General features: G+C 41.8%; 2 protein-coding genes across 6 annotated transcripts in view; both read left to right on the forward strand.

Moving 5' to 3' along the window:
- The window catches only part of sobpa (sine oculis binding protein homolog (Drosophila) a), a 40,987-nt gene extending 35,646 nt beyond the window's left edge, over positions 1 to 5,341 (forward strand). For all 4 annotated transcript variants that reach the window (XM_035611088.2, XM_035611090.2, XM_035611089.2 and 1 more), the window contains one exon: positions 329 to 5,341. The gene's annotated coding sequence lies outside the window, so the exon portion shown is untranslated. The remainder of the gene's footprint in view (positions 1 to 328) is intronic.
- Positions 5,342 to 8,817: 3,476 nt separating this feature from the next.
- Positions 8,818 to 25,963, forward strand: part of rock2a (rho-associated, coiled-coil containing protein kinase 2a) — a 36,140-nt gene continuing 18,994 nt past the window's right edge. The window contains exons 1-2 of one of the 2 annotated variants that reach the window (XM_035609989.2): positions 8,818 to 9,973; positions 25,816 to 25,897. In XM_035609989.2, coding sequence (XP_035465882.1) covers positions 9,875 to 9,973; positions 25,816 to 25,897 — 181 coding nt within the window. In that variant the 5' untranslated portion in view covers positions 8,818 to 9,874. The remainder of the gene's footprint in view (positions 9,974 to 25,815; positions 25,898 to 25,963) is intronic. The other variant, XM_047337598.1, reaches the window with a different exon arrangement.

Below are 25,963 nucleotides of genomic sequence, written 5' to 3' on the forward strand. Positions count from 1 at the left end.
AAAAGCACCTTTAAGGTGATACTGATTGCATGTACCAAAGAAAGGGAATTATGAAGCACAGCTATGAAAAAATATCAGCTTTTTCTTCAGTTTAATGGTTTTAAGCCCTGTTGCTCTGAACTGAGGCCTGCCTGCTTCAATTCATGCATTGATTTTGGGGTTGTGTGTGTGTGTGTGTGTGTGTGTGTGCGCAAGTGTGTGTGTGTGTGTGTGTGTGTGTGTGTGTGTGTGTGTGTGTGTGTGTGCGCAAGTGCGTGTGTGTGTGTTGGGGGTATATTTGCTCACCCACTGACTCTGAGTCTGAATCTCCTCCCACTCTGTTTCACAGATGGATGCTCTGAGGGATGCAGTGCCATCAATGACACTCACTTGTCCAACCCCTCCTCCAAATCCCACCCCTCCCAACGCCACCACTGCACATGCACATGCACATGCACACACACGCACACACACACGTACGCACGCACTTACGCACGCAGGCACACGTACACACACACACAAACACACTGTTATTGTCCTCACCCATCGTCCAGTCTACCAGCACCACAAACCGCCTTCAACGACTGATGAGAGTCCAACCAAACATGTTGATGTGTATCATAGCAGAGCGAACTGGAGTCCTTTTGTCTGTGTGACAGATACAAGGACTGAACTTCTACAGACTTGATGTCGTGGCCAGCAGGATTGTTTCACCTTTGAACTGCAGACAGTATATCGTTGCAACAGGAGGACTTCACCCCGCTGCTTCTCTCCTCATTTGGATACTCTCAGCCCACACTGCCCCTTATACCTTATACACCCTCTCCTATCAAAGTAAGTGCTCTCTGTGTTGCCTGTTACTATGGAATAGACTATAGTTTTCAGCATTCAGACCCACTGTTGGGAAGTTAGTGAGGGAGCTTAAAGAGAGATTTCCATCCCCCTTTGAAAGGCTCCTTTTTTGGTGCAACCTGATGCCAAACCACAGGTACAAAATCTCTGCTCCAGTAAGTGTTGTTCTTTTCTCTCACACAACTTGTCACTGAGGTATAGCCTAATGTCACAAAGTTTAGACTGTGGAACCACAGAGCTGTCAAAGATATCAGCTTTATGTTCTTGGTCTTTGCTTGTCCACAACCAGAAAAATATGTACTTGCCAACCTGACACCAAATGCTCTGGCTAATGGTGATGGTTGGTAAAAAAAAAAAGAAGAAGCATAACAAGCATGAATACAGTTAATGAAATATTATTGAAGAACAAGCTAATTTCCAATATGAGGCTAGGACTGTCCTTGGACATAAAATCATCAATTGTGTTGAGAATTATTCCAACTGAATCAGCAAACTGGAGGATAAAATATTCTTCACCAGCAAATGATGGCGAGTGAGTGGAATCATGCATTCTCTGCCATTTTCCTGTGTCACTATTTGTTTGCGCATTAACTTCTGAATATGTATTATTAAACGGAACGAGACAGAGTTGTCAAGATAATCATTCATACTATTTACATTTTCACATATTCGAGAACACCGCCTGTGTACTTGAATTGTGAGCCCTGCGAGTAACAGTAATACAGCTGTCTGAGAACAGTTCAGTGCTTACTGCACAACCAGAAGAAGTGGGATGGCATGGCAATGTGGAAACTCTGCCAACCTGCAATAGGTACTTGCGACCGCAGGCAAGTACTTAATCTTTTCTATAATACATTACCAGTGATGTTCCTGTCATGGGTTAGTTTGAGACGTGACTGCACAGAATTTAGAGGGGGCAAAGGGAAGCCAACTCTTTCATAAATAATTATTTTGGGGTCTGAGGAAAAACTGCTGAAGTAACACTACCGACATATTTAAACAATAAACACGCTGAAGACGGATTCATTTTGAAAAGAAATTGGGTAAACTTCACTCGTTGCCGCTTGCTTGTCCGCTGAACTGAACCTGCCAACTTACTTAATTTCTTGCCAATTCTCATTAATTTAAAGCCAAATCTAATTGCAATGTTGTCCTTGATTCAACGTTGTGCTCTGTGTACAACTTTTGGGGGAAGTTTAAGTGAAAGCGACACAAACTGTCATTGAACCATTTTGATCTGATCCAGTTACACTGTGCCGTAAGCCTGTGAGCCGGAACACCATCAGACAAAGTCAGGATTTAGTTTACACTCCTAAAGAGGAGGTGAATTTTACCAGTGCGATACAAGGTATGATCATATGCCAAAGGCCTCTGGTGTGTTGAAACAAAGCATGTCACCTAGTTTTCATCTCAAATGAAAGATTTGACCAGATAGTTTAACAAAAAGCACTTGTTTAAAAAATTAAGGAATATAGTGGATGTCAAAAGCAGTATTACCGTTTCTTTTCTCTCTTTTTGGTTTCAGTCGATAAAGGGTCATTATGTGAGACTGTGAGTTAAGCTCTGTATTTAAAGGATAATGCAGCAGTTGATGGATTATCAGTCGGGTGTTACATGTACATTGCTTTGCAACCTTGTCCTATCTCACCGTTATACCTGCAGCCTTTGTTTTAATGCACTGTCATGATGACACACTGTGACTCATTCATTGTCCAAATGAGGCCCCAACATGTATTCATACACACACATATTTATGTGTAATAAGTACATATACTGGTGTCAGATGTAAACACACAATGCCCATAGTATATTTTGCTTTGTGCATGTGTGTGTGTGTACGCTTGTGTCCGTGTGTGTGTGTGTGTCCGTGTGTGTATGTGTGTGTGTTTGTGTGTGTGTGTGTGTGTGTGTGTGTGTGTGTGTGTACGTGTGTGTCCGTGTGGGTGTGTGTGTGTGTGTGTGTGTGAGTGTGTGTGTGGCAGGTGCAAGCAGAAAGCCCAGTTGAGATTACAAAGTGTTGACTCAGAATAAGTACTGTGCAACTCTATCTGTTGCCTGTTAGTCAGGCATTTAGGCTTAGCTTGCCACTTGCCAAGGCCCAGCTTTGGTGTCAATATAAGTACACTGCCTGCTTCTGTCTTCTTTACCTTCACTGTATTTGGCCCTGAGTAGAAATTGTCTGATGGATTCCGATATGCACTCAATATCTCAAGATACACTTTATATCAGAAGAAAATAAATTGCACTCCCATTCCAAAACTGCAATCTGTGTGAAAAGTGAAAGCACAAAACCCGGGGATGATGTAACTAAGAAACCGGACACCGTAGCCTCTGGTGTCTGTGCTACCTAGCACATACATAGTGTAACAATACAAAACCAGGGCCATAGACAGCATTTTGAACACTCCCCACCATCATTTTAACAGAAAGTTTTCTAATTTTTCAATTACTAACATTTTTTAAGTGCTTGATTGCCCTCCAGGTCGCAGACAAATTAAAATGAATTGGATTTTTTTTAAATTGAGAGGACATAATATGGGTATCCTCAGTTGTAGCTACAAACCGCCATTAAACGTACACACCTAAACTAACTAAACCAAAGTTCAGACGGAATACGGTTTCCTGTATGTTGTTGTTCGGGCCTGTGCCCAGCAGTTAAATATGAAAGGTGGTCATCTCCGCTGTTGACGTGAGGAGAACAAACTTTCCTCTGTCCTGGTAGCTCATTACCACTCGAGCTGAGAGCCTGCTCGCATTTTCAAAGAAGACAGAAGACTGACTGTAAAAAGTTGTCAATGTGACATGTAGACCGATATGTTTTTGTCCTGTGGGCGGCAGAGATTAATAATGGCTGTGCAGGTAGATTACCATAAAATGTACTGAGCACACTGATGATAATCAGAGCACAAAGCCCTTTTCCAACTTGGACCCTCCATTAGCACCTCTCTAGCACCACCCTCAGGACAAAGTATCACATGTTTTACACTCAATATCCAAGACTAATAGTTCAGATTTCAGTTCAAGGAATAGATCAACAATATAGGACATGCACATGTTTGCTTTCTTGCAGAGAGTCAGATGAAAAGCTTGACATCACTCTTCTCCGCATTAAATGTGAAGCTACAGCCAGCTGCAAGTTAGCCTGGTTCATCCTAAAGACTGGGAGTGGTGGGAACAGAATGCCTGGCTTTTTCTAAAGGTTAAAAATAATAATAATAAATTCACTAAGTAACCACTTATATCTGTTTTTCAGTATTTATGTTGAGCCAAGCTAACTAGCTGCTTGACTGTAGTTTCACAAATTCCCAAAATGTGAAAATATTCCTTTACATTTGCCTCCAGGTCAACAGCAAATTGTTTTAGTGGCCTTTTCTTGATCTTTCCTCCTCTACCACCATCAGGTCAAATTTACAATCTCAGTCTATTTTAGACTACTGGCTAATCTACCAGTCTTTCTCCAAGTGGGTTACAAAACATTTGAGGGGGTTTGATTTTAAAGGGGAACTATTAGAAATCCATTGACATGACTGCTCCCCCCCCCCCCCCCCCCCCCCTTGCCTGACACCTTTACACACATACACAGACACACACACAGACAAAACAACACACATATTACATGTGGTTCTAATCTGCACCAGGCTGTGTTGGTGTTACAAATGGTATGAGGAGACAGATCCTGAAGATAGGAAACCCTAACTCTTACGTGGAAATCCTGGACCATTGAATCAGTCTTTTGAGAGGGTGAACAGACTCGTGACAAATCTCCAGCATTCCTTTTCTTTTTGACGATAGACAACGGGCCTGGTCGGCAGCCTGAATTATGCAATGACACCTAACTCCAAACGTAATAGAGGGCGAGTGGTCCACAGACAACATAAAAACATGACATGACATCATGTTACTTTTCAAAAACAACAGAGAAGTTGCCTTAACTCTTGCTTGTATAATCTCTACAGTTAAGACAATGATGCTTGCTTGTAAAGAAGACTCTCCCTTCTTTGTACAAAACGGAATATACCAGAAACAACAACATTGTTATCTTGCTAGTGTCAATGTATAGATGATCAGCTTTTTCTGTAACTTGTATGGACTGTCACATTTTTGCTAAGAAGAAACTTTTCCTCCCAACTTCCTCGTTCCTAAACATCCAATCTGTTCAACGTTTTAACTCGTGGTGGACTGTCAATCTTTTTGTGTACATTTTATATTATTATTTATTGTCGACAAATTTTGCATTTGCAAATAATAAAAAAAGTGAAGATGGTTTGACCTCAGTATTCTGTTCCAATGTAAAGGCCTGGTGATCAGTGAAATGCTTTTTTAATTATTGAAATGGAGAAAACAGGATCTTCTGGAGGAGATGATCGTCTGTCTTTTTATTATGACATTGTAACATGTACATAGCAGTTGGCCAAAATTGCATTGGAAAATATTTTTTTTTGTGTTGTAACAGTATTTGTTTTATCCAGTGAATTGCTCATGAAGACAAATAAATAAGAGGAACACACAACTCTGTTTCAGATGGTCATATCTGTTCAAATACATTTCAGTGTGTATGTACAAGAACCCTGCACATATAATACATTTACATATTTTAGTACTGGTTAATGGGAGTTTTGACTCGATTCATTATTTTACCACATAATTTCGACCTCTCTCAGAGTCCATGGGAACCTGTGAAAACCATGATTAATAATTTGCATCTGAATTTTAGAGGTGAGATTATTCAGTCCAAATTTCAGATGGTAAAATCTTTATTATGAACACAGAGACACAAATGAAATTAATCTGTAAAAAGTGACATATTTGTGGAAATTGCACACCTTTAAATTGTGTATACTGCAGTTTATAGTGGTCGGCATTTGTTAATTTTATATGAACTTCAGGATGTGACATTTTGAAAAAACAAGTTTAAGATGAAAAAAGCAACCAGCTCCTGAAAACAAGACTGACATAAGATCCACCAGTCAGATACATTGATGCCAAAATGTTAACACAAAAGCAGTTAAGTGTTTAAACACATTTTGGAAAACGTAATCATTCATACTAGTTAAGCTTTGGTTATACTATCTGAATATTGATGAGCACAACTGAGTGAATAGGAAAAAAAAGACTTACTGGACAATTAGCCAAGTAATTACTACTGACTGACAATCACCCCACCAGTGATTTAAGTTAGTGAGTAATGATTCACAAATTGGTTAACTTGGACTGATAAAATCTAACAATATGATGTTATTTCTTGAATAATAAATAAATCAGCAGAATAAACAATGTGGTGACAATGGGGTATTACCTTTTGTTTTTACCAAGTGTTTTGATCTCATTTGATTAATTGTTCATTTGAAATGAATTCTGACTGTCTGCAGATAAGGGATGGGAATTTAATAGTTTATAGCTCCATCTTATGGCTTCTGAAAGTATTGGCCCACTCCTCAGTAGGGACATAATGGATAACGGCTTGATTTCCTCATAGGGAAGATTTTAACAAGAGGTGAATACACTTCAGAAAAACCATCATGCTGCCTAGGTGCAGAGAAATATTACCTTGTGGAACTCGTCCAGTTGCCTCTGCAAGGGGGTGAGGCTAAGAGCCTTCCACACTATGACCACGTGTACACTGGTTCATCCCTGACTGGCTGGGGTGGGATGATTGACGGAGCTATGGTAGGTGGTCCATGGTTAGAACCGCCATGTCACCCAGCTGGAACTGAGCAATTCATAAGGTGTTGCATGATTCTGCCCCACAACCGCATCACAGGCTAGTTATGATGAAGTCAGACAACACCACAGTGGTAGCTTATCTGAACAGGAAAGCCTACGGTTCCCCAGCCTGTACAATCTAACTGCAGAGATATCGACATGTGAGGATCACAATTTTTGTTCGTCAAAAGGGCCATGTTGAGGGGACCCTCAATCAACCCACATTTGTGCCCACTGCAGGATATCCTTGAGTTTCTGCAGATGCCTTCATACTTTGTGCCCTTTGCATGCACTCTGCTGCTACATGGACTGCACTGTTGACCTGAGGGAATCCAGCCATCTGTTTGTCTGGAGTAGTGCGCAGGCTTAGGGGGCCCCTCTGTCAGCACAACGTCTTGCTCATTGATACAATCCACAGAACCTATAAGGCCATGGTTCATACCCCCCAATGGGCCTTAGGGCGCATTAAACATGGGGGGCCAAAACCTTGGCTGCTCTCTTTAGGGGTGTGTCAGTGGGTGGCATCTGCTTATCTGCGTCTTGGTTATTTACTTCCACCCTTGTGTATTCATAGGCATTTGTGCTCAGGAGTCTTAGGCAGGTGATGGCCATCAGTGGTCAGGGCTGGGGTCCAGCTGGAAGTCCCCTAATAACCTTCGCTTTCGAAGTTATCCAATTGGAATTTCTGTTTGATAGGGTAGAGCATATACACTGCATGATCCCCCATTTTCATATACAAAGCTGAGTTCCAAAGGGAGACGAATTGTGTGCGCAGAGGGTTTTTAGAGGTGACCTCAGTGTGCAGTCCAAAGATCTGTCTAACTGGTTGCCCAAGTGGAGCATCGTATAACTGGAGTTACATGGCAGTAAATAATATTTGTCCTTCTTGCAAAAAGTTATGAAGCAGTAACTTTATAAAATGTTCTCATGTTTTTATCAATTCAGAATAAGACACAATAATAACAGAAAAAATTCACAGAAGACATTTTGACATGTCACACTAGCACAAGCACTGTGTGAATAATGAAATCTATGGTGGATGAATTCCTTTTTAGCTGCTTCAGTTTCAGGGTCCTGGTGTTGTGCAATCTGGTTCACTGTCACTCTCATAGCTTACTGGGACACTAGACCAAAGCAGGGTCACTCTGGTGCAAAAAACATAAAACATACAGATACGCAGCACACTTTGACTGGACACGCAATAGAGATCAATGTACAAAATTGGGATTTACCCATTAAAAACCATAAACCTGTTCAAATCTAATCTGGTTCATGTGATTAAAATCACAAACAAATGTTGCGATAAAGATAAAGTCAGTATGAGATTTAAGGGTAGATTTTGAGCATCAGTAGTTTTGTGAACTATAAGCTTATTCAACTGCTTTTTCAGTTTATTCAGTTTATTGTCGAGTCAAACAGACGACCAGCCTCTTGTCTGTTCCCGTTTTGTCGTCGAAGTATTAGTAAATCGCAACTATTATTGTTTTTGGCCACCACGACCGCGGTAGCATCAACAACTTAACGAAAATTGAGACAAAAACAGTGTTACATAAAACTAGGCCTTTTTTGTTGAACCTTGGTCGACAAACTGGGCTTGGACCTGGAAAATATGAATTATTTTGTGGTTTGGTGTTGATTTGGAATTCATTATTACCTCCGCCAAGGAGGTCATGTGAATTTTTACTTACCTTATTATTTACTTTCTTACTCCCTGAAATATTATATTAAACACAAAAATATATATATATTTTTCACTTGCACTTAATTACAAATAGCACTTTAAGCAGTTTTGTGCCTATTTGGTGAATGTTTATGTACTTATTAATACTTTTGAGTATTATCTTCATGGTTGCATGCGCTTATTGTAAGTCGCTTTTGACAAAAGCGCCTGTTAAATAGAATAGAATAGAATAGACAACTTTATTCATCCCGCTCACAGAAATTCACTTGTAACAGCAGCAGTGTCACACATGGTATCAAAAATACAATTAAAAATACAGGAACAAAACTGATATGTACATATATACTGTACAAAGTGCAAAAAGAAGTGTGTAGTGGGTTGAAAAATAATAAATAATAATATTATATATATATATATATGTGTGTGTGTATTTCACAGAAATATCGTATACATGGAATGGTAGTGAATAAAGAGTATTACATTAAAGATGGTTATTATGGAGTTCACGTGAGCATGAACAGGTAGAAGGCAGGTAAAGGGACAGAGGGGCGCAGGAGGACGGGACAGCCCAGGTGGCTTCTGGGTAACCGAGTCCTCTGCGAGTCGCTGTCCGGGGGAGGGAGGGAGAAGACTCGGTCCCCGTGTGTGCGTGCGTGCGTGCGTGGATGTGAGTGTGCGGACAAGAATTCGGGCGCCGGAGGACTTTTCACTACGACGCCGAACTCGTGAACGCCCCGCGTCCCGACTCCCTTTGCGACGAGGACGACGCGAGTGGCACCGACGCGAAACATGCGAGACGGAGTCACGGAAGAGAGCGTCTGCTTGTCGGAGACTGGGCGCGGGAGAGCGGACGTTGTCGGCCGGGCGAAAACTACATCGCTAACGGGCTCCAGACGTCGCTGAATGGGGTGAAACGAAGCGGGATATCTCCCCCCCCCCCCACCACCACCACCACCACCACACAGCCAGCCACCCCGAAAAAAAGGAAAGGAAAGGAAGAAAAAAAAAGGCGAGTCCAGCGCGTTTCGGAGCGGCCGACAAGCCGAAGGGAAGGGGAGGAGAGGGGGCGAAGAAAACGCCCTGCCGCCTGTTGCTGCTGTCTCCAAATTCAAACTTTGTCGCCGAGTTCTGGTGGAGAGAGAGAGAGAGACACAGAGAGAGAGAGAGAGAGAGACAGAGAGAGAGAGAGAAGAAGAAGAAGAAGAAGAAGAAGAAGAAGAAGAAGAAGAAGAAAATGCTTCCTTTCACTTAACTGGAGGTGAAACGCCGAGTGTAACTTTGCTCCGCCGGGAGCCGAGTGGCTGCTCGCCGAGGGCCCCTCGCCTCCTCGCCCCTCGCCCGCTCGGGGGCTCGGTGGCTTTTTCCGTCTCCTGGCTGCGGGGATATCTGGGTTGTGCCCACTGCTCCTGTCGGGAGGCGAGCTGGGTGGGCCGGCGAGCCCGGGGCTGCCCCGCCAGGCCCACGGCCATTAGCCAGGAACAAAGAAGAGGGCTCGCACGTCAAACTCCGAACAAGTTTTTTTTTTTTTTGTGTGTTTTTGTCGTCGTCGTCGTCGTTGTCGTCGTTGTTGTTGTTGTTGTTGTTGTTGTTGGGGGAAACCGAGCCCCCTTCCCCCCTTTCCCTCGCGCAACTTTGTTTTCGCAACGAGCGGCCGCAGTCATGTCGCTGGGCGCCGAGAGGAGGATGGAAACCCGGCTGAGGAAGCTGGAGGACACGATCCGAGACCCCCGCTCCTCCGTCAACCTGGAGAGTCTGTTGGTAAGTCAAGTGGGACGCAGCCCGCAGCCCGGACACGTATTCACACACTTCGCTAAGGTCTTACTATTTGTTTTTATACCCCCACACACACACACACACACTCTCTCTCTTTCCCCTCTTTCCTATTTGTAACCTGCTACGAGCTGTTAGCTTGCCCCCCCCCCCCCAGTCAGCCTGTGATGCTGCCTCTCACTGACGTTTTCACATGTTTTCTCTCTCGTCTGCAGCAGTTATTAAACTGCACATGTCCCCCATCGTGCCTTGTAATCTGGGATTGCTGTGATAATGCATATTTCGTTTGGGGGAGCAGTCAAGGAGAGATCCCTCATGGTGGTCAGACAGGCCTGGTGCACAGGTCAGACAGTGCCCACGGTGCAGTGTGGGGCTGTGCCCTCGGACTGGGATTAACCCATGCCCCCACTCGGTGTGTTCGTTGAGACTAATATTACTAATATTAGAAAATATAAACTAATAAAACTCCCGGCCTGGGCACCAGTTGGGGGGCTCACCAGACCTGGATGCTCCCACAGGCCTTTAGATCCTCACACCCACTCTGCTGTTCCAGAGGTGATCAGGAAGTTTGTCCACCCGCTGTTAAAAAAACACGCGTGTTTGGATTAAGAAGTAAAACACTCATTGTATAATGTACGTATTCTGGGCTGCTCTCCGGTCCCTTTGGAGACGTGTGTGATGTCACCTTGACGGTTTTATTCCCAGATGAACGACAACGGTAAAGTCCCACGAGAACAAGACAAGCCGCCTGCCATCCATGTGTCCTTGGCACAATTTGTGTATGATAAGTGTCGGACCCACACATCTTAAAAATAATATTTTAAGGAAACCTGTCCCAAAGTTTGCGGCCTGTCAGTGAATAGTTGTCGGACGCCATGCTGACTAGTGACGGCTCAGTATGGAGAAACCTCACTTCAAATGTGACAGATATCTCGACTCTGATAAACATGCATATGAATCACGCTGCTTCCAGCGAAAAAAGGCTTTTCTATCGAGCTGTGGCTCTTTCAGTTGTTTACCAGCAAAGTCTTTGTGTTGCACTCTAAGACTCGAGTAGCTGTATTTAAACAGCCCGCTTATGTGTCATGAAATGTTTGACAGCGGATGATGGACTAGTCTGGTTGGAGACCTTTGATCCACTACCACCTACATGTTGGATTTGTTCACCAGTTCAATGGATGAAATGGCAGCTCTCTCTGATTATGAGGCTGTGGATGGACCAGTAACCTGAAATTGATTTTGATCATTTTCCAAAGCCAAAATAGAATAGGGTATTGGTATTTGTAATTGTACTGCGCTCATGCAATATGATGGCAACCTGTGCCTGAAGGGAGGCCGATGTCCACTTGTGCAAATAGAAGATGTTGGCCCCTTTCCCCTGGAGAATAAAGTTTTACTATTTGCAGTGGAAACGAGACTTGAAATCGTAACACTCTGAGCTGTGTCTACTAAGGAAGTACAAGGAATGTACCCCTTGACAGATGTTTTTGGTAAGTTTTGTGATGACATAAAGCTGAATAAGACAGTGGAAACATTCTTCCATTGTACCAGTGTATACGAATGACACTGGGCTGAAGTCGGAAAGAAGATCGTCAAACACTTCAAAATAACCCCCTCTTCGCCAAAAAAAATGAGTTCTGCTGTTGGTTATGGGCATTTCTCCACAGGAACTAACAAATTTAAGTTGAAGTGCTTTCCAGCGAAGGCTGGAATCACTAACATTTTAGCTTTTTCCCCCCTACACTGTACACTTTGTACTTTGTACACTTTTTAGCCAGCACTGTTTCACAGTACCTACTTTAGCAGTAAGCGTATATCTGTTCCAGTGGTGGTGTTTGAATTTCTGGGCCTCCTAACTGGATTTGACAGAGGGCAAACTCGCTGTCAGGTCTATCTTAAAAAGCATCACCTCACCCCTTTTAATGGGCCCCATCTAGCCTGGGGCCCCCCTGTCCATCTCCTCCACCAATGCTACCCGAGGCTCCCCCTCGTCTATTCCCTCAAAACATTGAGCCGAATATTTGCTTGAAGACCAGCGGTGTTTACTTCCTCCATGCAGGCCAGAGAGAGATAGGGGTGTTGAGTGTTTGAGACGAAAGTTGAGTGGGAAGCATGCGTAGGAGAGAACAGGCTGCAGGTTTCCATTTTTAGCAGCCTCTGCACTGTCGCTGGGATCAAGAAGTTTTGCTTCTCTGGGTGTGATTAAAACACACTCACTCACGCATACACAGACCGTCAGAAATGTCCTTTTTTGCAGGTAGAATAGAAGCAGGCATACTTCAAGTACCTTAATAGCTGCACAAAGCGTCATGTTTTGCACAAACAAATCATAAATTCCCTGCAATTGTGGCCTAGCAACAGCCACAACAAAAACAGCTTTGTTGACTTCTATGAAGCCTCTGAAATAAAAACGTATTAAGAGAACCTCTGTAATTAATTTCAGGAACATTGTGCTCACTACCCCGAGGATAAAGAAAGCTGACAGGGAGGAATCTGCAGCATCTTATCAAGTGACCTTCTCTTCAAGAAAGTTGGACCATTTATCAGATGGTATCTCTAGCGTTGTGCTTTAAATGTATTTTGAATGGGTTGGGAGCAGCCGTTTCTCCTGCTTCCAAAAAGATCTTAATTGCCTGGAAAAAAGTCACATAAATGGGCCAATGAAAGCAGTTAATCACAATATTTGCCTCTATCAGCATTCGATTGGACGTAACCTCAGCAACCTTCCCCTTTGTGCTGATCTTTCTTTGGCAACACACCACCACTGCTACTTGGCAGCTCCTAGTACAAGGATTGATTCTTGAGGGCAAGCGAAGAAAGGGCTTTTTTTTTTTTAGATAAAAGAAGAAGAAAAAATATACATATGGACACTTGATTGCAAGTTGCATAAGATGCCTTTCTGCCGTCCTGAAGGAAATGACCTCACTGAGTAAATAGTTGGCAGCTATATATGGGTCTCAAAGTCCCTGCGAATGACTGCACTTTCCCCTTTCACTTTTCAGCCTTATCTCTTTTTCCCTGGCTCCAGCTCTCTCTCAGCCTGCAGCTCAGCCCCTCCTCTCCGGCTTGTTAAACACAGTGCAGGTATTTTAACTGGAGCTCCGGTCCAAAGCCTTTTGATTCCGCTGCCGACTGGGTACAGCCAGATAACTTCATGCACAGCACTTAAGTGTGAAGGATATTAGATATGGACAGTTAAATAGTAGGTCTGAAGTCTTCCAGCTCCTCTGTTGGGGCCTTATGTTAATTCGGTGAGATGCTCTTCTTATTCAGAATGCGGATTTCGCTTTGCTTAGTGTCTGTTGTTCATTTCATTCCTTCCACTCCTGCTCCTGCTCTCTTTGGTTCTTTCTCCATGTGATCTCCCACCAAGGGGTGAAGGATCTAAAAATTTTATACCCTGTCCGTTTTTGAAGACGTCCAATAATCTAAGTTTCAGGCGAATGAAGATATGGTGACGATGATATTTTATGTCCTACTTATACCCCAAAAAATAAATAACGTGGGTCTATGCTAGGGCTGCAACTAAAGATAATTTTTATTATCGAGCAATCTGTCAATTATTTTCTCGACTAATCGATTAGTTGTTCGATCAATAAAATGTGGTATCCCAAACCTCGACATGTATTCTCCACAAACCAATATATTCAGTTTACTTTCATAGAGGAGTAAAGAAAACAGAAAATATTCACATTTAAGAAGCTGAAACCATATATTTTCAACTCCTTTCCCCATAAAAACTACTTGAACCGATTAAACGAGTATCAAAATAGTTGCCGATTAATTTAGTAGTCGATTATTAATCGATTAACTGTTGCAGCTCTAGTCCACGCTGCGTTCAAACACCAACAGAATGATTTCCTACTAGATGGCTGTGCACACATTATATTGCGTGTCTCTTTCACAGGGTCTCTTTCATGCGTGTGGCGTTTTAAAAAAAAACTTCCAACGTGAGCTAGCAGCATGGCGGATTAGGAGGACTTGAAGTGTCGGTGGTTCGGTTCTGCACAGTCGGATATTTCTCAAAGTTATCTGTTAACTTTTTTGGGGACAACAGTCGGGGAGGTAACAGAACAAATCTATTCAAACACCTTAAAAGGTCCAATGGAAATGTGCCAAGAGCGTTTCTTTTGGATCCCCCTCAGCACAACCCCTCTCATAGGAGTCTCACAAGGTCTGAAACAAACAGCCATCACCCACCACATTAGAGCAGTTGAACAAAGACAACAGCATCTACTGCCACTGCAATTTTTTTCTTGTTATTGAAAAATCTTTTATCGAAAGATTGGTATTTATTGACAGCAGATCACAAATTTTAATGGCCATTTTGGAAACAATGTCAGTAAGACAAAATTGTGCTTTAAAAGTCCATCTGCGGGCTGTAGTCTGGATGTTCTCAACTGATAAAGAAGGAGAGGGTGGATTGTGATTGTGTGGTAAAAAGTTAGTGATATGATTTTTTTTGGAAAGATCGCCCACCTTGACTCCCACCTAGTGTGTATCACTTTTCTCTTTAACGTCTACTCCTGTCTTACTATTTCTCCATCTTTTCTGTTCCTTTCCATCCTTCTTATCTTATTGCCCCAACCCCCACCCACCCTTTAACGTGGAGCTCTGTGGGGCAGTGGGGATAACCCTCCGTGTCTTCTTCTGTCTTTACCCAGATCGTCAACCTGAGTGTCCACTTTGTCTCTGGAGTGCAGTTGAGTTTCTCTCAGGCAAGCAACAGCAGTCCCAGCTTCAGTGTGCTAGCTGGACAGAAACACTGCCTTATAAGGCACTGGGGACGGTGGCCCCGGCCAATTTCTTTCTTTTTTTTTTTTTGCTGCAAAACAAGCCGTTCTCTCTGCTCCACACCACCTCTGGGGAGACTCTAGTTTTTCTTTGGTTTCTGCTGCACTCCAGTGAAGAAGACCCGCTGCCTTCTAGGTGTGCAAGGCCTGAGCAGTCTAAAAATCTCACACGTGACTCCTTTGTCGTGGATCATCAGGTCTTGTTTGTTGAATGTGGAAACTTGATCAGGGGTCCTCCTTGTTTATTAAAGTAATTGGTTGGTCCACCAGAGGGTTTTCTAAACACGATAATTTAGTGTCAATACTCCAGTTTCTACAAGTTTCTATTTTTTAAATGACTGTTATTTGCTTTCTGAAAGGGAGTTGTATGAAAAAACAGATACTGCTCTCATGTCAGTATCGTGAATATGCAGACACAGACAGCAGCTGGTTAGATTAGTTTTGAACAAAGACGTGAAAAAGTGAACCCATCTCTATTGAAAGTAGAACCTGACGATATATCGACTGGGCGATAATATCTGCCGATATCAGCTTTTCACAGGCATATCAGTATCGCTGTTTATGTTTGCCGATATGCACACACTGATATTAAATGTTTTATTTTACAGAATACATATTGCAGAAAAGATGTGCATTTTTTTTCTGTTACTCAAAAAGAACGTTTATCTTCTTAATTCAAGTTCTATATATTTAGTTTAGTATTTGTGTTTTCTATTATTTATAGTCATTCATAATAAAGTTTTTGGTTAAACTGAAATTTCAAGCATCAATTACATTTGTTATTTGGGCTTGACAACAACGTCTTTGGAATCATTGCCATTTAAAATTTATATAAAATATATATTTGCCAAAATATCTATCATAATTTCACTCCCTAATATCAGCATCAGCACCCAGAAATGCATATCGGTCAGGTTCTAATCTAAAGGTAGCAAAATCTCCCCACCAGCTCCAAAGCTCACTATTTAACATATTATGTTATCGTTTGGTATTCAATGTCCAAATCAGTATCCAGATGATGTTTTTTTTATGCTAATATTGATAATAATGTTTATTATTACAAATGCATTCCCACAAAAATCCCAGTAACTCATGAAATAAGAAATTATATCATTCCAGCATTATTCATTGGGCACCAACAGTACTTAATAGTATTCATTATTGTCAGACAAGGACATTTTTAATCATCACAGTTCTCATCTAACGTTACCAGCACTGACCCAGGACAGTGACCCTGTGGCACGTGACAGGCTTATAAATTACAACAACACAAGCGAGATATGGAAAAAGTCAAGCATCTGGAATAATTCCAAAGTCTTATTTTGTATCCATGTCTCTCTTGAGACAAGTTTTGGATTTGAGACCCTGCGTTGGTTTCTAAACATCATTGCATTCGCGCTTTTTATTTTCTTCTTCGAAGAATCACATTCAATTAAAACGTCAAAATGTGTGGTAAACTGGACAAAAGGTCGAGATTGTTGTTGATCTGCTGCTGTGATACATCGGATAACTGTTTACTGTCGCACTGGCTGTTACATCGCGTCTGAAATATTTACGTAGTAATGTCTACTACAGTCACTGATACATCTTGATCCTTCTTATATTTGCTTTAACCGATAAAAGGATTCCCCCAGAATGCACACACAGCAGCTAGATTAAACATTATATAATACCTTAGACAAATAGCACAGGGCATGAGCATGTCCAAGATCCACCTCACAGGGATATGGGAAGGAATGCGAAAAATGAGGAAGAAATCAAACTCGAGAAATTAATGGGCTTGGCTTCTGTCCAGAAACAACAAAAACATTGCTTAAACTCTATCACTAACACAAGTATGCCTCAGTTGAGTTGCCCATCTGGTGGAGTCATGATAAAACATTACATAAACTACAGTGAATTTCATCCATTCTGATAATGTGACATGCATAAGCAAAGATGGGATAGGACGATGTCTTGATGTGTTTACAGTGGTTTACGGTTGTCATATGAATGCACCCTGAGATCTGTCTTAATCTGGTGGATCTCCATGTCTAGACACGGAGATTGTGGTGGAAAAAATGTGACCGTGCACAATAACAGTGCATTCAAGCAATGCAGTTTGCATTTGAATGTATTGTAAGTTTTCAGTCTTTAATCTTTGTGCATAGTTTTTTGGTACAATGGCTTGGTGGGACGGTTTGATGTTTGAATTTTCACTCCCCAAGAGGATCACAGTGGCAGGGACGTGAACTGAGCTATGCAAAGTCCACTGACTGCGGTTGACAGTCGCAAATCCTGTTTTCCTAAATCATGAATTCTGTTGTGGCCAAGTCTTCGCCGCGCGTGCGTGCGTCTTAAAGAGTTCAATACCTGTGTCTTAGTATATTTTTAGTTTTAAAATAATTGCGTGAGCAGAGCAGAGAAGAAGAGTCTCCCACGCTGAATGCATAACTCATCCATCTGGCCTCAGCGAATTATCATTCCATCACAACCTGCTCATGAAACACAACCTCCTACACGCACACACGTACTTTCTCCCATGCACACACACATGTACACAGTTCTTCGGGACACACATTTGTATTCATTTTTCAGAAAGCAAACGCATTATTCACCTGATCTTAGCAACACACAAAGCTGCAGCCAACAGCAACGACAGATCCAAACAGCACATTACCAAACAGTTATGGATTGTGTGTGAGTTCATACAGCTTTCATTTCCTTCAACCAACCCAAACAAGAGCATTCGTCTGTGTGTGGCAGAGTTTACATGAGCGGTGTTTTGGACCCGGAGCTGTCAGTCATAATTCAAATTGTTTGTGCCAGGTCTAATCATTTAATATACAGATTTAATGATGTTCATGCTAAAGGATTGAAACTGGAACTCTCAAATGAAACCCAGCATAATGACCTCAACCGAGCGTTGGCTCACTGTTACTATTCTGTTGTAGATTCTTTATTGCTTATAGACAACAACGATGATGATAAAATATTGTGTAGTTTTTTTGTGGTAATGCCAGTTGAAATAATTGGTCTATCAAGATAAAGTTAATCTTCAACTATTTTGATGATCGGTTAACTTGTTTACAACCAAAACTTTTTCTGGTTCCAGGATCGCAAATGTGAATTTGTTCTTTGATGGCAAACTAAATATCTGTGGATTTGGGATTGTTGGTCTGACAAAACAAGACATTTTGACACTTCTTCCTTGTTGGCTTTGGGCACTGATGCACGATAATATCGGCACGTTATCGGTATCGGGCGATATTGACTTTAAAATTAAATATCGGATATTGGCAAAAAATCCAATATTATGCATTCCTAGCAGGGACTGGTACACTTTTTGTGATTTTGTTTGCACAGCTGTAGTCTGATAAGCATGTGGTGTACTCATTTAGGCACCTTCACTGTGAAAGTACACTGTTTTCAATGTGGTTGTGGTAGTCCATACATCCATCCATCCATTATCAATACTACTTTATCCATTAAGGGTTGTGGTGGGGCTGGAGCCAATCCCAGCTGACATTGGGCAAGTGGCGGGGCACACCCTTGACAATTCGTCAGCGTATCGCAGGGCCACATACAGAGACAAACAACCATTCACTCTCACATTCACAGCTATGGTCAATTTAGGGTCTTCAATTAAACTAACCCTAATCTGCACGTCTTTGGACTGTGGGAGGAAGCCGGAGAACCTGGAGAGAACCCACGCATACATGGGGAGAACATGCAAACTCCACACAGAAAGGCCCTGATTGGCATGGGATTGGCTTTTGTAGTGTAGACTGGAATCGTGATCAGTTGAATTTTTCAGAAGAGAACATGACGGCTTTTGCAAGAGAAAGGCAAAATTAGTGGAACATCCGAAAGTAACATAAACTTTGTTTAGCTGAAATACTGTATAATTGTATTTCTATAAATCTAATCATCATTTCAACTCTGAGATTCATCTGGGGACCTTGGTGGAAGATGAATTGTATCGTTTACATATGATTTTGCAAAAGTTCTAGGATTCTGTATGTTCCTTTTGGTAAAATATGGACAATACATGGTTGACATCATAGAATTGCATGGTTGGATGCGGGTGTTTATCGCTGCTATAATTCTTTTTCCTCCTTTTAATCGCATCTTTCCCCTCAGTGGAACATTTATAAGCATTTAGAAAGCTGGGTTGAAGGTTTACATGCAGCAAAACCTCACTGCCTTGTGCAGCCCACTGTATTTTCCTGGCTCATTCCTCACTCCACTTTATAATAAAGGATGGAAGCCCCAAAAAAAAGTGCAGGGCACAGGAACGCAGGACAGATATCTGTCAGGTACAGAATAGTTAGTCGTACTCTTGTCATTCCCTGTGGAGACATTAACCGTGCTATTTGGGAGCCAGCGCAGGATTCCTGCTGCTGTGCGTTTGTGTCGGGGAGTTTACAGGCTCAGCCTGGCATGGCCCCCTCGCTCTGCCTGCCTGGCCCACAATTTATCCCCACAACTATTTTTAAAACGGTTGGAATTCAATCAAAACATTAACTTTCTGCTCAATCCTTTTAAAGCCCAGACCAGTGCTGCTTGTTTTCTGTTCCACATGCCGAGTGATGAGATGGGGTTTTTTTTGGGGGGGGGGGGGGGCGGGGCGCATCAGATGGAGCAGGAGAGGCTTCGAGTAGTTGTGCTACTCTTAACTGCTCCTTTCAGGTTAACATAATCACATTCCTGACTGGTGGATCCACGTGGCTTTTTATAGGCTGATAAAAAGTGGAAGCAGTCAAAGGGAGAAGGACAGCTCCGTAATGTCAACAGCAGGTCGGGTAAAATAAAATGGAAAAGAATAGAGTGTGCTAATAAAACTCCCGCCCGCTGCCTCTCCCCTGCAGCTTCAACGTGGTTCAACACTTTGTATTTTTGCAGGAGTTGCTAAGCAACCAGCAATAACCCACTGGCTGGATTACAGTATAGCAAAGATAAAAACGCTAGAGTGCTATCTAATAGATACGTAACAACCTATACTGATAAGCCTAAGTAGACAGATACTACTCTGAGTCCAGGAAGACATTACTGTATGCCTGCTGCCGCTGCAGCTGTACAGGAGACTGTCCTGTATATCAAACTGTGTTGCGGTATCTGACATCAGGGTTTGTCATTATTGAGATCGATTGTTGCACGAAATAACAGAAAAAAGGTTTCCTGTTGTTATATCTGAAGCCAACATAACTATGGAAAAGGAAGGGGAGGAACAGTGGTTGTCTGGAGTCAGTCCAGAAATGTCACACGCATTAAAGTTTAAATCGTCGATCCAGCTTAACACTTCTGCAGACACTCGTCTGTTATTTAATATTTATAAATAGCTGCATCAACTGAGTAGCTGAGAAATGTTCTCCAGAGCCTTATTGGCTTTTTTTCTTCCACACAGTAACGCTAATGGAAGCAGATTAGAAGAGCTGCAGCCATTTCTCTTGTGTATCTCCAATGCACCGAACAGAATATTATGTATAACTTGCGGTGTCCCTGCAAACCCTAATGCTAAAATGCTCCAATGTTGTTTGATAAACACTTAAATAAATGATAAACCAAAGGGGCCTGAAGAATATGTTTACTGGAAAAATGTCCTCTACATTTCGAGGAACTCTGTCATCACAGGCTTAAAGGTTTCTGTTTACTTACAACCCCATAAAAACTACTTGGTCTGAATCCATAAGCCAGATAATAAAGTAAAGCTTGATTTGGAAAAACAAAACAAAACAAAACTTTCACATACATCCACGAACATGATTCTCCTCTCTCTTCTGTGGAGACGTACGGATCCACCAGCGCCTCTTATTGTTACCAGGGCAACATGTATTTATTTATCCTTCCTCCGCGCTCGATTCATCTTGTTTAATGGAGAGATATAGAAATGACATAGAGCGGGATAACATGTCGCCGCGAGGTCCAGTTTGCAGACGGGGGACTGTTTGCGAATGTTGCAAATCCAAGTGTTGCAAGCAACGCAGTGTTTACTTTGTATTTCTCATAGCAACTGTCAACTCACTGTGTCCAAAATTGGAAATGTGTGTGAATCTGAATCCTGTACCTGCCATGCTGCTTTGTTGTTTGTAGCACCTGCAACCTTAGAGTGTAACGATAAGTCCACGATTGATTATTAATTGTTCTCCGTGATGCACAGTGACCTTTTCCTCTCAAAACGCCCAACTGTTCAGTGACATTCGGGCTCTGTTTGCTTTGAAGTTGCGTCGATCATGTTTTCCATTTGCTGCACTGGACAGGAAAGAAGATGCTCCTCAGCATCAAACAGATTTCTGCTCAGACTCACGCTGCTGTGCTCAGGACCGAAAGTTGCTAGTGATTTATTAAAATGATAATAGCAGGAAATTAATTACTTAATAAACCTTGATACTACTTAATAAATAAATGATAGAGCTACAAGGAAAAAAGCTTTTAGTCTTTTGTTTAGTAAAAAAACAAAAAAACAACACAAAGATGCCATGCTCTCCATCGCTGCCCCCACCCTCTGGAACTCTCTTTTAAAATTAATTAGACTTTTCAGGGGGGGCGGGGGCTCCCGTTGGAAGGGCAGGGCACCCCCCCAATTCAATGGTAGTGGAAACACTGTATCACTGTTCAAATCCTTAATCAAAACTCACCTTTTCAAAACTGCTTTTAATGTGTGATTTTAGTATATGATTATTAATACGATTTTTTGTGTGTTGTTTTATATATAAAGTGTCTTTGAGATTTATGAAAACCGCTATATAAATAAAATGTATTATTATTATTATAAATAGAGTTGGCCATTATTGAGAGATACATGTACAGAGTTATAGGTGCTAGATAAAGAGATGTATTCTGATACTGCCAAAAAATGCCGAGTTGAGCACAGGCGAGTGGGTGAATCAATGTTCCGATCTGATACCATGTCTATAAATTATATTAGTTTAGTTTTTCCCTTTCCCGGAAACAACTTCTTCTTCGCTGCTGCTCCACAAGAGCAGTTGCGATGCACTGCCACTGACAAGTTCTGTTTTTAAAGAGGCAAAGAAGAAGTGATTTCCTGTAGTGTAGTGTTAGCCAGACAAAATATCAGTAATTTGTCAATATATCACGCTTGAAAGTTCCACAAGTAAAAGGAGACGTGAAGCGTTTTGTTGTTTTATTCTTTTACTGTGAAAGAAATAGACTAAAGGTCTTTTATTTTCTAAACTGTGGCCGCGCGTTAACAATTTTTAGAGGAATTGTTATTTATTACTATATTTATTTGGTTTTAAACTGTTACGGTACTGTTTAAAACTTTAAAGGGTCTTTTATTTTTATAAGCTGTGTGGCTGCACTTTAACAGCAGTTTAAAGGAAGTAATTGTTTATTGCTAGATTTATTTATTTGTGCTCTTTTTCAGTTATGATTATCAAACTAGATTTATATGTGCCTGTTTTTCAAAGGCTTTAACCTGTGACAGGCCAAACAACAGTGACAGAAATCATCACTGCCATACAGGGTTAATAGCAAACAACTGTTTAAATATTATATAATAGTTGTTATTTTTAAAATGCACTGGTATATGATCTGTATTCGGGATCATCCAGGTATCGGAATCTGTATCTGGAAGTGAAAATTGTATCTGAACATCTTTAACTACACAACAACTATTTTCAACGTAATATCCAGGAATATTCAAAAAAAAATCACACAAAAAAATTAGTCTACTTACTTTTCGATGGCGTAAAAATTACTATTATCACCATGATAGTGAATAATTAAACATTAAGGATGGAAAAGATAAAAATAAATAACTTGTAACATTGCTGTTGTTTGTCCTGTGTTTCTCTCTTGTAGCTTGACATAACCACAGTGTTACAGTAATGCACAGTATCCACCACAGCAGCAGCGTCACCTTTAACACTGACCTCGGTGAAACGTACAGACACCAGGGCCCTGCAGTGTGTAAGTGCCAAGAAAAGGACAGGATGTCTGATTTCTGCCATTGCCATGTCCCTGAAGATGCTTTTGTAGATGTTGTGTCTAAGTGCACATAACTTGCTTGTAATGGATTCATTGCATACAAGGTCGTACTGGTAGCTGCCGTGCATGTGCATGTTTAGTCGGTCGCAGACAAATGTAGTGGCTGCAGCAAAGAATGCTACCTCAGAGGAAATGACTAGCACACAGACTGGCTTCATGACACACCAAAATTATCTGCCAACCCCAGGGTGGGGTGGGGTGGGATGGATCATTTCCTGTGCTGTCGTGGTCGGAGGGAGATCCTTGTGCGTGTGTTTGCGTACATGCACGCGCACTCTGCAACCCCTCTCCACCCCTCCAGCGTGTGTGTGTTTTTTTCCTTAAATAGTAGTTTCGTGTGAGGTCAGTCCTTTAATGGGGAAGTGAAGCCGAGATGATGAAACTGAGTGCGCAGCAAGCTGCAGACTGACTGTAGCCAAGCGGAGAATGATGGAGGGAGCAGGAGGAGAGGCAGATAAGACGGAGGGAAAAAGGGCAAAAGAGACAAAGACGAGTACAAAGGAGGCGAGGGAAACACAAAACAAGTTGTGTCATCCTATCTATCGGTGCGACAACGGGAGCTCGAGAAGAGAAAGAGACAAGGTCACAGCACTGAGTCAGAGTCGGTTCCTTGTGTTCTCATTTGCCTCGGTCCAATGTTCAGAACGTTCCTCATTGACAGGAATGCACAGCTGCCAGATTTTGATAGATGGCTTCCTCGTTAAACACTGTAACAATTAGGTGTTTGCATCTGTCTGTGTTCTGCTCAATATTTAATGGTATCCCTACTTGCCCCAGGTCCATTGTACGATGACTGAACACTACAAATCATCAGCTTGTGTTTAGTTAAGTGAACACGCTGCTGCAGAGCTGTGGACCAGTTCCCGACCATTGTCCCTGTTAGCTCTGCGGTGACACACATTCTGTCTGTTGAGCGTTACACTACCTGTAACTAGCTTTTACACGAGTCCAGAAACTGACAACATGTAGTAAATGGTACAAGGTTACCAGACAAGTAGAACATATATCTGCGATATATCTGCGTGTGTGAGTGCGCGTGTGCGTGTGTGTGAAACTGAAAAAATAGTGGCTTACCTTCATCATAAATCTACACTTCATCTGCCAGTGCACATTATGTCAACCATCCATATACTGTGCTGCACATTTCTGAAACATCGCTGTATAAACTCTCACATTAGTGCCTTTGAGCTGGAAAGCTAACACTGAAGCTGATAGACACCATGCTTACAAGTAACATTGATTATTTTAGAATCAGTTAAATTGACAAATGGCATCGACTGTCATTTATTGTCCGTTAAGCTGGTCATAACCCCTAAGAAGCAATTTCTTGTTCACGTAGAAAGTGCCAAATGCCAGAGGTAAATGCATTTCCAGCTTCGAGACTCCATCACGTATACTGTAGAGGCGGGTTCATCTCTGTTACACCCACTGCCTCACAAAGGTCACACAAACAGCGTGTTCAACATTTGTCAGCACATGATTATCATCACAGACAGAATCATGGAGGCAACTGCTGATGGAAAAATTATTCATCATCTGTCTCTCTCCCTCTTTCAAGAATCTGTCAAATCGGTTAAAACCATTTCCTTTGCTTGTTGTTATTTGTGTAATCAGTCAGTCAAGTTAAATGAGCTGAATGAAATGCCGGAGCAAAGGTGTGTTTAAATTCAGTCTAACTTGCCGCGTGCAGCGTGGGCCCTTTCATACGGCGGCCCTGAGAGTTTAACGCACTGTGTGCAACTCAAGAAAACACATGCAAATAGACCAAAAAACATCATGAAATGAATACTCACAACTAAAAGAAGAGACGCTCTACAAGTAGCACAGCAACAGAAGTGTCTCTGGGGAACACTGCTGGGACAGGTTTGCTTTTTTTGCAGGAATATCAATGAAAAACCCCCAAATTATTTCACATTTAGTTCATGTTTTTTATGTCCACGGGGCTCCATCTCTAAAACTTCAAAAAGTCACAAAGCATTGAACAGTGCGTCCTCCACAGGTTCATCACTTTTTATGTCACCCAGAGACATTTTTTTCCCAGTCGCGATGCGTTTGTCTACTTGCTTATGTCTAGGTATTTGCAGTGTGTTTGTCATTTTGGTTTTGTCATGAGTATTTGCATTGCATTTCCATTTCCTCTGTAGCTGGGCAGCATCATGTGTTCACACTATGCAAAACCATGTACACTTAATGTCCACTATTTGGGCTAAATTAAGCAAAATTTGTGTCTGATAGTCCTCTTTTTGTTCTCAAATGAATGCAGACGGAAGGAAAACAATGGCTGTGTCTAGAGCTGCAACAGTTAGACTAATAAATTAATCGCCAACTAATTTGATAATTGATTAATCGGTTCAAGTATATTTTATGAAACAAAATGTCAAAATTCTCTAATTTCAACTTCTTAAATGTGAATATTTCCTGGTTTCTTTGCTCATCTATGACAGTAAACTAAATATATTTGGTGTGTGGACAAACCAAAACATCATCTTGGAGTTTTATGATCCAAACAACTAATCGATTAATTGAAAAAATAATCAACATATCAATCGATAATGAAAAGAATCGTTAGTTCCAGCCCTAGTTGTGTCACTGTTTCTATTGCAACACAATGACGTCAACACACAAGTGTCTGTTCTGAAATGTCTTACTGCTGTGATGAGAGAAGCTGATGTGTCAGTGGGCCTTTAAAATGCTGCGTGACTGCACATGATCTGCACACGTGTTGTGTCTTTTGTGTAGCACGGCGTGTTTTTTTATATATGCTGCATCTCATGTATCGGTCTGATGACTTTCCAGATGTCAGACCCCTGGATTCCCATTGTTAATCCTCCCGGTTGTGAAGAGACCCGTTGTAACTAACTTCCTAACACATTGCTGCCTTTGCATTGTGTATTTGTTTGCTGATGCAGTATCAGCATGGTTTGATGTGACTCACTATCGTTCGTTGTTTAAATGAGAAAGAGAACACTAAGATGCTGCTGAGATAGCAGGCGAGGATGTGAATGGCCTGATGTCAGGACTGATGATGTTTTCCTTGTCTTCATGTAGGACTCGATGAACGCCCTGGTCTTAGACCTGGACTACCCCGCACTACGCAAGAACAAAAACATTGAAACCTTCTTAAACAGATGTAAGTCGCTTTTGTGTTCACATGAGAATGGGGGCAGACGACATTCACCTTCTTTCTTTCATTTAT

Source organism: Scophthalmus maximus, chromosome 15 (assembly GCF_022379125.1).
Source record: "Scophthalmus maximus strain ysfricsl-2021 chromosome 15, ASM2237912v1, whole genome shotgun sequence".
In the NCBI taxonomy this organism is placed as follows: Eukaryota; Metazoa; Chordata; class Actinopteri; order Pleuronectiformes; family Scophthalmidae; genus Scophthalmus; species Scophthalmus maximus.